This window comes from Cherax quadricarinatus, chromosome 6, assembly GCF_038502225.1.
Source record: "Cherax quadricarinatus isolate ZL_2023a chromosome 6, ASM3850222v1, whole genome shotgun sequence".
Taxonomy (NCBI): domain Eukaryota; kingdom Metazoa; phylum Arthropoda; class Malacostraca; order Decapoda; family Parastacidae; genus Cherax; species Cherax quadricarinatus.
In genome coordinates, this window is record NC_091297.1 from 1301566 (window position 1) to 1317500 (window position 15935).

Consider the following 15935-nt stretch of genomic DNA (forward strand, 5'->3'; position numbering starts at 1 on the left):
CCATGTTATGCTGACCCTCACCAGTCCACTAACACCCGCGTGGAAAATTGCATTTATCTGGATGTAATTTATAAGGTACATACCAGTAAATGGTAGCACAGATAATTATTATTTATCAAAGTTACTTAGACAAGTTGGAATTTGGGACACCTAGGTCACAAAAATGTCCCCTTCGATACCAACAACTGTCATGTCCACAAATTGCTCTAGACCTATTAATTACAAGCGAAATGTGCATACACACCAGGAATTCTGGTAAATATAAAAATTGGTGGACTGTATATTAAAATTAATGATACTTATACACATTTATATAACAGAAGGAGAATATATCTTAATACCACTCACCAATTTGACTGGAGATTACTGTGTGTCATGTACAGGACCCCTCTTTTTGCCTACATTTATGATAAATTTACTGGCCAGAATTTAACATAAACAGACTTATCTGAGGTTCCTGGAGCTGCCCTGCACATCGGTTTAATGCTCAACTTATGCAGAAATGCACATCCAACAATTTCGGCTCCTATTTGAGAGGTGTCAGCCCAATTTAACCTCTAGAGCGACGAAAGTTCTTCCAATTCACTAATGTTTCTTGTCCAATTCAAACAACAATGGCGAGTGTCTTCTGCGCATGTGCAGGGCTTCCCATTTTTATAACATAATTTTTATTAAATACAATTTGGCCATCAGTTTACATATACTGTATTTCAGGAAAATATATAGTATTTTTCACAACCCGGGTACCAATTTTGAACTGATGGGTGAACAGGGACAGCAGGTGTGTTATGGAAACAGGTCCCTAATGTTTTTCAGCCGTACCGGAGGGGATTCTAACCCTGGACCTCAGTGTGTGAACTGAGTGTGCTAGTGATCGAGCCTTCCGTGGCTCCCTGCCTCCATATATCTCAATATTCCTGACAAAACACTATATGATGCTTGTAAACATGCCTGATTTCCGTATAGTCACTCTTAATTATTAGTATATTCATCTGTTACGGTTTACTTGATATGAGTTATTAGTTATGGAAAGAAATAAACCCGCAGGGGGTTACGCATCGCCTGGTGAAGCGGGGGTAATCACTTTCTATCAGAGAAAACATCCAATTCCTTGGATCAAGAGGCCCTTATTAGTATCAAGGACCAATGGAAACATCATTATAATGTTCCAGTCACAGTATATTCTAACTTGATCATCCATTAACAAGACATAGATATGAAATATATATTTTTGTGTTTAATCTTTTCATACGATATATTACAAGGATTTATCATGATAAAATAAGTAGGCTACACTAATTAAGAAATTAAGAACACACTAGTAGTGTTTATTGCACTTGTCAGTTCTTGTTGCGATGTTCATTTAGGTTTTATTTGAAGTCGAGTTAATATAAAGTTAAATACGAACCTCAAATTTTCAAGGCATCATTGAGTGTCTTGTAGATTTCTTATTCTATATGCGTATGTATGAATGTCCTTGTGTACAATTTCATGCATGGGAAATAAACAATATTTATAGGGTGTTTATCGCCCTGCTTCAGCGACATAAATACCACAGATAGAAATACTAAATATCTATCAAAGAAACGTACAATTTATTACGACTTACCTGGATACAAGTGTCAGTATAATCCTCTCAAGGCTAGGCTAGGTGAGGCATGGCTGCAGCCTGTGCCAAGTATATTCAGAGGAAAACAATTCTAGGTGGATCTTTTTGAGCGTCTGAAGGTGCCGCACAGGAGCATAGTGTTGAGAGGAAGCCAAGTGTTCGTGTGAATCACCACCAAGCTGCTTGTCAAACTGTCCCTACTCTATTTACTCAGCATTCTTCTAGATAAGATATTTCGCCATGTACGGCCTAAGGATTGTTCGCTGGTCATTAAGGCCGCTTCTGCCTTGAACACTGATATCAAATGTACTAATTCACAGGAAGGATTTAAGTGAAGTGTCAGTGACTATACATGAGAGATATGCTTATCTCAATTTATATATAAATAAATAAATAAATAAATAAATAAATAAATATATATATATATATATATATATATATATATATATATATATATATATATATGTATATATATATATATATATATATATATATATATATATATATATATATATATATATATATATATATATATATATATATATATATATATATATATATATATATATATATATGTATATATAATATATATTTATTTATTTATTTATTTATATACATACAATCACAATCTTTCAACGTACCGGCCGTATCCCACCGAGGCAGGGTGGCCCAAAAGGAAAAACGAAAGTTTCTCCTTTTAAATTTATTAATATATACAGGAGAAGGGGTTACTAGCCCCTTGCTCCTGGCATTTTAATCGCCTCTTAATACACGCATGGCTTATGAAGGAAGAATTCTAGTCCACCTCCCCATGGAGATAAGAGAAAATAAACAAGAACAAGAACCAGTAAGAAAAAAAGAAAACTTAGAGGGGTGTGTATATCACACACACACAGACAAGATGTTCCAGAGATAAGACACAGAAACAAGGGGTCACAATTGGAAGTTGAAGACTCAGATGAGTCAAAGGGATGTTAGGAAATATTTCTTCTGTCATAAAGTTGTCAGGAAGTGGAATAGTCTGGTAAACGATGTAGTGGAGGCAGGAACCATACATAGTTTTAAGACGAGGTATGATAAAGCTCATAGAGCAGGGAGAGAGAGGACCTAGTAGCGTTCAGTGCAAAAGCGGGACCAGGAGCTGAGTCTCGATCCCTGCAACCAGAAATAGGTGAGTACACGCACACATATTTACACTTCTCGTATATATAATGAAAGATATACACCTGTCAGTATATATATATATATATATATATATATATATATATATATATATATATATATATATATATATATATATATATATATATATATATATATATATATTTAACAAGTCGGCCGTCTCCCACCGAGGCAGGGTGACCCAAATAAGAAAGAAAATCCCCAAAAAGAAAATACTTTCATCATTCAACACTTTCACCACACTCACACATTATCACTGTTTTTTGCAGAGGTGCTCAGAATACAACAGTTTAGAAGCATATACGTATAAAGAGACACAACATATCCCTCCAAACTGCCAATATCCCAAACCCCTCCTATAAAGTGCAGGCATTGTACTTCCCATTTCCAGGACTCAAGTCTGGCTATATAAAAATAACCGGTTTCCCTTAATCCCTTCACTAAATATTACCCTGCTCACACTCCAACAGATCGTCAGGTCCCAAATACCATTCGTCTCCATTCACTCCTATCTAACACACTCACGCACCCTTGCTGGAAGTCCAAGCCCCTCGATCACAAAACCTCCTTTACCCCCTCCCTCCAACCTTTTCGAGGACGACCCCTACCCCGCCTTCCTTCTACAGATTTATACGCTCTCCATGTCATTCTATTTTGATCCATTCTCTCTAAATGACCAAACCACCTCAACAACCCTTCTTCAGCCCTCTAATACTTTCATTAACTCCACGCCTCCTAATTTCCACACTCCGAATTTTCTGCATAATATTTACACCACACATTGCCCTTAAACAGGACATCTCCACTGCCTCCAACCGCCTCCTCGCTGCAGCATTTACAACCCAAGCTTCACACCCATATAAGAGTGTTGGTACTACTATACTTTCATACATTCCCTTCTTTGCCTCCATAGATAACGTTTTTTGTCTCCACATATACCTCAACGCACCACTCACCTTTTTTCCTTCATCAATTCTATGATTAACCTCATCCTTCATAAATCCATCCGCCGACACGTCAACTCCCAAGTATCTGAAAACATTCACTTCTTCCATACTCCTCCTCCCCAATTTGATATCCAATTTTTCTTCATCTAAATCATTTGATACGCTCATCACCTTCCTCTTTTCTATGTTCACTTTCAACTTTCTACCTTTACACACACTCCCAAACTCATCCACTAACCTTTGCAATTTTTCTTTACAATCTCCCATAAGCACAGTATCATCAGCAAAATGCAACTGTGTCAATTCCCATTTTGTATTTGATTCCCCATAATTTAATCCCACCTCTCTCCCGAACACCCTAGCATTTACTTCTTTTACAACCCCATCTATAAATATATTAAGCAACTATGGTGACATTACACATCCCTGTCTAAGACCTACTTTTACCGGGAAGTATTCTCCCTCTCTTCTACACACCCTAACCTGAGCTTCACTATCTTCATAAAAACTCTTAACAGCATTTAGTAACTTACCACCTATTCCATATACTTGCAACATCTGCCACATTGCTTCCTTATCCACTCTATCATATGCCTTTTCTAAATCCATAAATGCAATAAAAACTTCCCTAACTTTATCTAAATACTGCTCACATATATGCTTCAATGTAAACACTTGATCTACACATCCCCTACCCACTCTGAAGCCTCCTTGCTCATCCGCAATCCTACATTCTGTCTTACCTCTAATTCTTTCAATAATAACCCTACCGTACACTTTTCCTGGTATACTCAGTAAACTTATTCTATAATTTTTACAATCTCTTTTGTCTCCCTTTCCTTTATATAAAGGGACTATACATGCTCTCCGCCAATCCCTAGGTACCTTCCCCTCTTTCATACATTTATTAAACAAAAATACCATATATATATATATATATATATATATATATATATATATATATATATATATATATATATATATATATATATATATATATATATATATAATGTCGTGCCGAATATGTAAAACTGGTCAATTAACAAGAACTCATTTAAAATTAAGTCCTTTCTAAAATTTTCTCTTATACGTTTAAAGATATATATTTTTCATTAATGATAATGTAAAAAATTATAATTTTGCACCAGAAGAATCTTAGAAAACTTACCTAACCTTATTATAACAAGAACAATTTATTTTAGCCTAACCCAACCAAATATATTTTAGATTTGTTTATAATAATTTAATACTAAACAAACACAGTGAAATATATTTTTTTCGTTAGGGTCAGAAAGATTTTGGCGAAATTATTGCATACACAAATTTTCACTTGTCCTATATGGCAAGATGAGCGTTGCTATTTAAGCCAAGATGGCAAGTTCTGCCTATTCGGCACGACATATATATATATATATGCCTAGGGATTGGCAGAGAGCATGCATAGTTCCTTTGTATAAAGGCAAAGGGGATAAAAGAGAATGCAAAAATTATAGGGGGATAAGTCTGTTGAGTATACCTGGCAAAGTGTATGGTAGAGTTATTATTGAAAGAATTAAGAGTAAGACGGAGAATAGGATAGCAGATGAACAAGGAGGCTTTAGGAAAGGTAGGGGGTGTGTGGACCAGGTGTTTACAGTGAAACATATAAGTGAACAGTATTTAGATTAGGCTAAAGAGGTCTTTGTGGCATTTATGGATTTGGAAAAGGCGTATGACAGGGTGGATAGGGGGGCAATGTGGCAGATGTTGCAGGTGTATGGTGTAGGAGGTAGGTTACTGAAAGCAGTGAAGAGTTTTTACGAGGATAGTGAGGCTCAAGTTAGAGTATGTAGGAAAGAGGGAAATTATTTCCCAGTAAAAGTAGGCCTTAGACAAGGATGTGTGATGTCACCGTGGTTGTTTAATATATTTATAGATGGGGTTGTAAGAGAAGTAAATGCGAGGGTCTTGGCAAGAGGCATGGAGTTAAAAGATAAAGAATCACACATAAAGTGGGAGTTGTCACAGTTGCTCTTTGCTGATGACACTGTGCTCTTGGGAGATTCTGAAGAGAAGTTGCAGAGATTGGTGGATGAATTTGGTAGGGTGTGCAAAAGAAGAAAATTGAAAGTGAATACAGGAAAGAGTAAGGTTATGAGGATAACAAAAAGATTAGGTGATGAAAGATTGGATATCAGATTGGAGGGAGAGAGTATGGATCAGATATTTGGGAGTGGACGTGTCAGCGGATGGGTCTATGAAAGATGAGGTGAATCATAGAATTGATGAGGGGAAAAGGGTGAGTGGTGCACTTAGGAGTCTGTGGAGACAAAGAATTTTGTCCTTGGAGGCAAAGAGGGGAATGTATGAGAGTATAGTTTTACCAACGCTCTTATATGGGTGTGAAGCATGGGTGATGAATGTTGCAGCGAGGAGAAGGCTGGAGGCAGTGGACATGTCATGTCTGAGAGCAATGTGTGGTGTGAATATAATGCAGAGAATTCGTAGTTTGGAAGTTAGGAGGAGGTGCGGGATTACCAAAACTGTTGTCCAGAGGGCTGAGGAAGGGTTGTTGAGGTGGTTCGGACATGTGGAGAGAATGGAGCGAAACAGAATAACTTCAAGAGTGTATCAGTCTGTAGTAGAAGGAAGGCGGGGTAGGGGTCGGCCTAGGAAAGGTTGGAGGGAGGGGGTAAAGGAGGTTTTGTGTGCGAGGGGCTTGGACTTCCAGCAGGCATGCGTGAGCGTGTTTGGTAGGAGTGAATGGAGACAAATGGTTTTTAATACTTGACGTGCTGTTGGAGTGTGAGCAAAGTAACATTTATGAAGGGGTTCAGGGAAACTGGCAGGCCGGACTTGAGTCCTGGAGATGGGAAGTACAGTGCCTGCACTCTGAAGGAGGGGTGTTAATGTTGCAGTTTAAAAACTGTAGTGTAAAGCACCCTTCTGGCAAAACAGTGATGGAGTGAATGATGGTGAAAGTTTTTCTTTTTCGGGCCACCCTGCCTTGGTGGGAATCGGCCAGTGTGATAATAAATAAATAATATATATATATATATATATATATATATATATATATAAAATATATATATATATATATATATATATATATATATATATATATACATTATATATATACATATATATATATACAGTATATATATACATATATATATATATATATATATATATATACATTATATATATAAATATATATATATAAATATATATAAATATATATATATATATATATATATATATATATATATATATATATATATATATATATATATATATATATATATATATATATATAAAGGAGAAGCACCTATATATCGTGCAATTAACTCTATAAGTTTTCATGGTATGTCAGCGTGATATGCAAGGACCAACTGTGCTCCTAACAGAGACTAAATTCTAATCAGCCACAGTAAAACATGTCTATAAATAATGGCATCAAACTTTATTATGATAGCAAACTTGTTCCCCGGATTCAACAAAAATACTGAGATCAACACATTATTTTATTGGAGGAAGGTGTTTAATCCGTAAAGGTCATACATGTATTTGGATTCAAGGAAGAGAAGGGTAGCTCCAGTTCCTTAGATCAAGAGCCCTTCACAAGACACTCCCATCACCCCTCCTTGGAAGATTTTTCCAGAGCATTTCCTTTAGGAAATGCTCTGTAAATGAAATGGAATGCTTTTCTGGTGACGTTCTCGTCCTAGCCCAGAAATTAAATGCAATAGTAATAAAAATAAAATAAGGTGCAAGGCACAGACAGCAGAGATTTATAATAAAGTCGCCAAGATAATAGCTTTTCGTCTCAGTGTTGGCGCTTGAGATACAAGAACCAGCTATATAGCTGTGAGGCAGATGTGTGTCTTGAGACTACCAGCTATAAGGTTCTGAACCCAGATGTACCTCAGTCTTAACATGATCTTTTAATGGTCAGATATAGAGCCTGATACATACATATACTTCATTCACACCTATATAAGTGCGAAACCAGATGTGCATTTTAATTATATATATATATATATATATATATATATATATATATATATATATATATATATATATATATATATATATATATATACATTATATATATAAAATATATATATATATATATATATATATATATATATATATATATATATATATATATATATATATATATATATATATATATATATACATTGTATATATATATATATATATACATATACATATATATATATATATACATATATATTATAGGTAGTAGGTTGGTAGACAGCAACCGCCCAGGGAGGTACTACCGTCCTGCCAAGTGAGTGTAAAACGAAAGCCTGTAATTGTTTTACATGATGGTAGGATTGCTGGTGTCCTTTTTTCTGTCTCATGAACATGCAAGATTTCAGGTACGTCTTGCTACTTCTACTTACACTTAGGTCACACTACACATACATGTACAAGCACATATATACACACCCCTCTGGGTTTTCTTCTATTTTCTTTCTAGTTCTTATTCTTGTTTATTTCCTCTTATCTCCATGGGGAAGTGGAACAGAATTCTTCCTCCGTAAGCCATGCGTGTTGTAAGAGGCAACTAAAATGCCGGGAGCAAGGGGCTAGTAACCTCTTCTCCTGTATATATTACTAAATGTAAAAGGAGAAACTTTCGTTTTTCCTTTTGGGCCACCCCGCCTCGGTGGGATACGGCCGGTGTGTTGAAAGAAAGAAGAAAGATACATATATATATATATATATATATATATATATATAATTATATATATATGTATATATATATAATCTATATAATTGCAGCGGAAGTAGTTGTTTCAGCTACAGGTGTGGACGTGGTGGTAGTAACAGGTACAGGTGTGGACGTAGTGGTAGTAACAGGTACAGGTGTGGACGTGGTGGTGTTGACAGTAACATTATACTTCGCTGAATGAAAGCCTCTGAAGGTAGGACTGAAGGGAAGATATCTCAGCCACTTCCTCCTGACAAAACATGACGGATCACGTTACGTGCTGCCCAAGACTAGTCTCGAATTCTTTAACTTCAACATAACCAAGCTGTGTCCAAATTACTTATTGTCGGCAATAGTGATGCAGAGACACACCTTGCAGAACAGCATTAATGGGACACAAAAAACTTGTAATGTAGCGAGTATGAACACAAACAATCCTGAGACTTGAGTACATATCTAATCATTATTCACATTTAATTTTAACCTTGTTTGAATGTAATAATAATCTAAGTAGCAGCCTAATTAATATTACTAATAAATACCATGTAAATAATTTTTTACATTTATTACAATTCTTTGGTACTAGAAAGATAAATGAAATATGTATGACGAAATTCCCCAAATATTCTTTGGCTAGGCTTTTTAACTTTCGAAGTGTTTACAAAGATTGATTTAAAAAATTGACTAGGCTTTATCGTGTAAAAGCCTATTATAATCAAAAAGACGTTATTTACTTCATGACTAAGGATGGATAATTTGACTTAAGATCTTGTCAACTTGATACAACTGTATTAAGGCTGCATGTCACCTGTTGACCATCCTGTAGTCTAAGTCTGGGTTTCCATTATTCTCGGTGCGTAACTGAAACACCTATACATTACACCCAACAATATCACTTTATGATGAATGGTTTGGAAAACCGACAAGTTGAAGATTGAGACACTTATGCAGCATATGGGAATCTTTATTCAGGAAACGTTTCGCCACACAGTGGCTTCATCAGTCCAATACAAAGAGGAAGGCGTAAGGAGAGGAGGAGTGTGAGGTAATCAGTCCCTCAGCCTGGAGTCGATGTGTTCAGTCCATCAATCTTGTAGAAGATTGATGGACTGAACACATCGACTCCAGGCTGAGGGACTGATTACCTCACACTCCTCCTCTCCTTACGCCTTCCTCTTTGTATTGGACTGATGAAGCCACTGTGTGGCGAAACGTTTCCTGAATAAAGATTCCCATATGCTGCATAAGTGTCTCAATCTTCAATATCACTTTAACACGCACAAAAACACCACATAACACAACGCAATAACACCATAAAGCACAATACAATAACACCATATAATATATAATACAATAACACTATATAACACATAATATAATAACATATAACACAATACAGTAACACCATATAACGCAATACAATAACACCATATAACAATACAGTAACACCATATAACAATAACTGTGGGAAATTACCCTCATGAAGTTTACAGGGTATTACCTGAATTATTACATGCAAGTAATTTGGGTGAGGTAAGTGGGACTTAGTCACAGAACTGTCACTCCCTCGATGCCCACTAAGTCATCACCACTCTCACAGAAAGCTAGACCTAATATTTAAATTAATAATTACAATATTGAACATTAATATCAATAATGGTAAATTATAATGTGGACTGTATATGATTTTAGGACCTGACTGTTAGAAATGGTTAATGGGAATATTTTTACAGACTACGGAAGGTTTTTCTCCTAACCATATCATTAGAACAATAAATTTTATACAAATTAACTTACCATTTGTCACAGGAAAACGCTTAATGCTGGTGGAACACATCCTAATGCTATCCTAACAGCTAGAATTTACGATGACCAACTTGCTCAGCTATCAAAACTTTGAGGCCCAGTCCCTGGACCAATTATGTACCTCTTTAATCTTTTGACTACCGCCCACAGGATGGGTATGGGGTGCATAATAAACATATTAAACTAACCAACGCAAAACTACTGTACAGTATGGGTAAGCATCATTTAGCTAAGGTGTGCTGCTGGGAAGATTCGGAAACCTCTATTTTTCTGTCCTTGCTGCCGAATTGTAAGGGTTTCCACACTATTTATCCCAATTCTTCAGCGGAAACGTGTCAGCAATTTCTAAATTACGGATTGAGGCCGATGTACACCAAATGAACTTCAGTGACGCCTGACCAGTGTTCACACATTCAGTTTCACTATGGCATCCTCCCGTCCGCTGTGTGGCTGTTCCACATCTCTCCCCCCACTCGAAATTTCTCGAAGGGTCAAATCAGCATCACATTTTAATACACAATTATTATATTATTCAAATTTACATATGCCGAATTTAGGAAAATTCAAAATTTTCCACAATAACACCACAAAACACAATAACACCATATAACACAAAAACACTTCCCACAATACCACCATATATTGCAATAAAAGCACATAGCACACAGTAGCATGTGTGAGGTCAAGTTGGCAAGCAATGCATAGATGCATCCTGGTTTTGGTCCATGGTATCATAGGTCTTAATAAGAACATAAGAACATAAGAAAGGAGAAACACTGCAACAGGCCTACTGACCCATGCGTAGCAGGTCCATGTGCCCCCCCCACCGATTAGCCCAACGATCCACCCCCACCCGGATAAGCCCAATAACCCATCCAGTCTGGCCACCTCCACTCAAGGAAGGAGCACGGCACCAGACCCAGCAGCACAAGCTAGTCAGGTCCAACTCATACTCACCCACACCCACTCATGTATTTATCTAACCTATTTTTAAAACTACACAACGTTTTAGCCTGAATAACTGTACTCGGGAGTTTGTTCCACTCATCCACAACTCTATTACCAAACCAGTACTTTCCTATATCCTTCCTGAATCTGAATTTTTTCAACTTGAAACCATTGCTGCGAGTCCTGTCTTGGCTAGAAATTTTCAGCACGCTATTTACATCCCCTTTATTTATTCCCGCTTTCCATTTATACACCTCGATCATATCTCCCCTAATTCTACGCCTTTCGAGAGAGTGCAGATTCAGGGATCATATTTGTCATCCTCCTCTGTACGTTTTCCAGAGCATTTATATCCATTCTGTAATACGGTGACCAGAACTGAGCAGCATAGTCTAAATGAGGCCTAACCAAGGATATATAGAGTTGAAGAACAACCTGAGGACTTCCATTATTTATACTTCTAGATATGAAGCCAAGAATTCTGTTCGCTTTATTGCGATCACTAATGCACTGTTGTCTTGGTTTCAGATTACTGCTAACGTGAACTCCTAAATCCTTTTCGCAATCAGTAGTATTAAGATCTACATTATTTAGTTTATGTAGCATGGTTATTTACCTGTCCAACATTTAGAACTTTGCATTTGTCAATATTAAACTGCATCTGATATTTCTCCGACCATTGCATCAGTCTATGCAAATCATCCTGGAGTGCTCTAGTGTCCTCATTAGAATGAAATGGACGGCCTATTTTGGTGTCATCAGCAAATTTGCTTATGTCACTATTTATTCCCTCATCTATGTCGTTTATGTAAATTGTGAACAACAACGGACCCAACACTGACCCCTGAGGAACACCGCTTGTGACGTGCCCTCATTCTGATTTCTCCCCATTTATGCAAACTCTCTGCTGCCTATTTGTCAGCCATGCCTCTACCCAGGAAAAAAATTATCCTCCTATTCCGTGTGCCTTAAGTTTCCTCAATAGCCTCTGATGTGGAACTCTATCGAAAGCCTTACTGAAGTCCATATACACAACATCATATTCATTCCCATGATCTACCTCCTCAAACACCTTAGTGAAAAAGTTAGTAAATTCGTAAGACAGGAACGCCCCTTTGTAAAACCTTGTTGAGAATCATTAATCAATCTGTGCCTGTCAAGATGGCTACGAATTGCTTCGGCAACAATTGATTCCATAAATTTTCCCACTATGGAGGTAAGGCTTATTGGTCTACAGTTCAAAGCCAAGGACCTGTCACCTGCCTTGTAAATAGGTATTACATTTGCCATTTTCCACTTATCAAGCACTATGCCAGTTTGTAGTGATATGTTAAAAAGATTAGCCAAAGGTATGCTAAGTTCCTCTTTACATTCCTTTAACACCCTTGCAAACAGTTCATCAGGACCTGGGGATTTGTTAGGTTTTAGTTTCTTTATTTGTCTGAGGACCATGTCACTAGTTACCGCAATCGTGCATAGTTTATTATCATCCTGTTCTACATAATCTATTATTTCAGGAATATCGCTAGTATTTTCCTGGGTGAAAACTGAGAGGAAGTAGGTACTGAGAATTTCACACATATCCTTATCACTGGTCAGATCACTGTCAGTGATCTGACTAGAGTTACTCTTAAGTGGGCCAGTCTTGTCCCTAATCTTACTTCTGTATACCTGAAAGAACCCTTTTGGGTTAGTCTTTGAATCCGTTGCGACCTTAGCCTCATAATCCCTTTTTTGCTTTTCTTATTCCTTTCTTTATTTCTCTCTTTAATTGAATATATTGATTTCTTAACTGCCCATCCCCTCTTTTGACACGCCTATGCATGCTTCTCTTTTGACCAATGAGATGTTTTAATCTATTGTTCATCCATTTGGGATCATTTTTGTTAGATCTAATTTCCCTACTTGGAACAAAAGTTGTCTGAGCAGCTAGAACTATGCTCTGAAAAACGTCATATTGGCAACCAAGATCACCTACCTGACCCATAGTCAGGACATCCCAATTTAGCCCACCCAGATAATTTTTCAGTCCCATGAAGTCGGCCAAGCGAAAATTTGGGACAGAGATTTGATTGCAGTTATCTGGGTAATTCCATGATATATTGAAACTAAGTGATTTGTGATCACTTTCCCCAAGTTCATCATTAACCTCAAGATTATTAATTAGTGAATCTTTGTTGGCAAGAACCAAGTCAAGCAGATTGGTCATGTCCCTATGTATCACACAAGGGTAGTTGTGTGCTGTAAGTTTATATTTATGTTCTAGGAGTCGTGTCTTGAGATCACTGGCCGTCTCACTTACACAGTTTACCGCATCAACACAAGGAATGGTGAAGACTCCCGTAACCCGTTGAGTTACTAGATGTACTGCGAATGTTTCTCGATAAAACCACAGTCGTGTCAATTTTGGCTTCATATAAAATGAGAAGAACTACGCCATAGACTTCTGTGTTCACCTTGGAGGCTTCCAGGCTGTACACACTGTGCCTTTCGACTGCAGTTTGTAACAGTGTGTTGGGGAACTTTAGTCTAAGAGCATAACTGTCGGAGATAGGTTAGGTTAGGTAAGGTTTGTCAGGAAACAGGACATATCGAAGATAAAGTGGCCTTCATCTTCAAGGAAATCAGTGCTGCAAACCCAATAATCTCTGAGGAAGATTCTGATCAGGACACCAAATTTGGTTTCTAGGTCATGATAAGAAATGAATGAGGTCATCCTTATTGGTGGGTTTTCTGTGGACATTAAATTCGAGTGTGTTGACGTCTTTTATTAACATAACATCGTGGAATGGGAGAGACTGGCCTATTTCTTTTTCAAGGGTGAACTACATGGAAGTTGCACACAGTTGACTCTATCTCTAAATTCGCCAAGAGTGAGACGGCGAGCTGCAACGAGTAAAATGCTGTCAACATATCTCAGCCAGGTGACGTTTAGAGGATTATTTTGGAGAAATGCTCAGTCTCAAGATCCTCCGTTGGAGGTTAGTTATTACTGCACAGAACGGTGACCCTTGGCCACGCCCAGTTTCTCTCTGAAGAAGTTGTCATCAAAGTTCAGTGAGGTAAAAAACTTCTTTGGGGAAAAAAAAGAGTGGTAACTCCATGTCAGATGTGATGACCCTGTGTACTAGTGTGATAAACTGGTTGGTGGATCCACCTCTGAATGAGGTCCACACCTCAGTTCGTTAGAGCAACCTGCCAGCAAGTGATTTTTTTTTACCTTATACAGCGGCACAAGTTACTTACTCGGAATCGTCAACTTACCCTACAGCTGGCCGGATGGACAATGTAGGTAATTTACAAGCCCTGTATAACTTCTTAAAAATGATCTTGAAGTGAAATGCTATGATTGCAACTTGCATTGTTTCGTGTCATTTATTAACTTTTCAGTCTCTTCTAGCTAACGTTTTAATGACTATCACTAAGTGTAGATGGGGACTAAAGTATATAATACAATAAATGCATTATATCTCTCGCTGTAGGTATTCTAAGGACCTGGATATATTTCTGACTAACCATACCACAGGCGGGGATAGAACCCGCGATCAGAGAGCTTCAAAACTCCAGACCGATCGCGGATTCTATCCCCGCCCGTGGTATGCTTTGTTTGCAATCGTGTCATTACGATTTCGTGAGTCATATTTCTGACTATTATCTCGAAAGGCTTCTATTCGCGTGTCAGAATCGAAAGAAAAGTATATAATGTCAACAGACCGTTTTAACGAATAAATCTTAGCCATTGTATAAAGGTTTACATGGTTCAGACACTTCCTGGTGACTTGTGTATTTATGAAGGAGGTGAGTGTTTGGTCTGGTCTGCCAAGACTACCATTACTCATCCCGGGGAAGACCAGATACCTCATACTGTTGCTCTTCCTCATCCACTTAAAATTTTTATTTTTTTATCTTCCCCCATCTTGTTCTTTGTTCTTGTTGTTCCTCCTCTTCTTCCGTTTTCTTTTGGTTAATTTTGGTAGAGATTTATATTGTTCTCTCAGGAACATTATTTCTGTTTATTGCAAAGTAATGTTTTAATTTTTTTTTGTGAGGTAAAAGAAGTGAAGGTTTTATGAGACACAATAAACTAAATCTAACCTGGGGATGAATATTATTATAAGAAATTCCTGTTCGTTTTAACAGGGAAGCGCCAAACCCGAAGGGGGCATACAGTCCCTGAGGGACTGGGATGTTCAAGCCAAGGAAAAGGAGAGTAGCTCTAATTCCTTGGATCAAGTAACCTTCCCACAACTGCGCCCCCCCCCCCGTGATGGGTCTAAAGTTCGCAGAAATTATATTGGAAAACTTATATAATAGTGAATTTGAATATTTTTTAAGAAACAGTTTTCCCGTTACTGTTATTTTTGTACTCATTGTAAAGTGTTAAATTCGTAGGGGTAATACAGTGCCTAGAGACTGGGAAGCACTCTGCGTTGTTACTGAGAGAAGGAAGGTGGCTCCAGTTCCTCGCATTCAGAGCCCTTCGCCGGTATCAAGGCGGTATGTACTCAGGTTTTACGTATTATGTAGTACTCACTTGGTATATATTACGATAATTTTTTTTAACGAGTATTATACACTGAAAGCAACAGTGTATGAACATTAATTGTCAATGTTTATGCACGTAGAGTTGACTCCAATTTCTGTTTAGGTTTCAAGCATCCTTGATTAACAATGAATAACAGGATACACGCAGCCTTAATGACCCCTATATGTAGCTGATAGG

The 15935-nt window shown here is 37.3% G+C and overlaps 1 protein-coding gene across 1 annotated transcript in view; it reads right to left on the reverse strand.

Moving 5' to 3' along the window:
• Nucleotides 1-8490: 8490 nt before the first annotated feature.
• The window catches only part of LOC128691739 (solute carrier family 23 member 1), a 123813-nt gene continuing 116368 nt past the window's right edge, over nucleotides 8491-15935 (reverse strand). Inside the window, exon 13 of the mRNA XM_070079692.1 lies at nucleotides 8491-8708. Coding sequence (XP_069935793.1) covers nucleotides 8516-8708 — 193 coding nt within the window. The 3' untranslated portion in view covers nucleotides 8491-8515. The remainder of the gene's footprint in view (nucleotides 8709-15935) is intronic.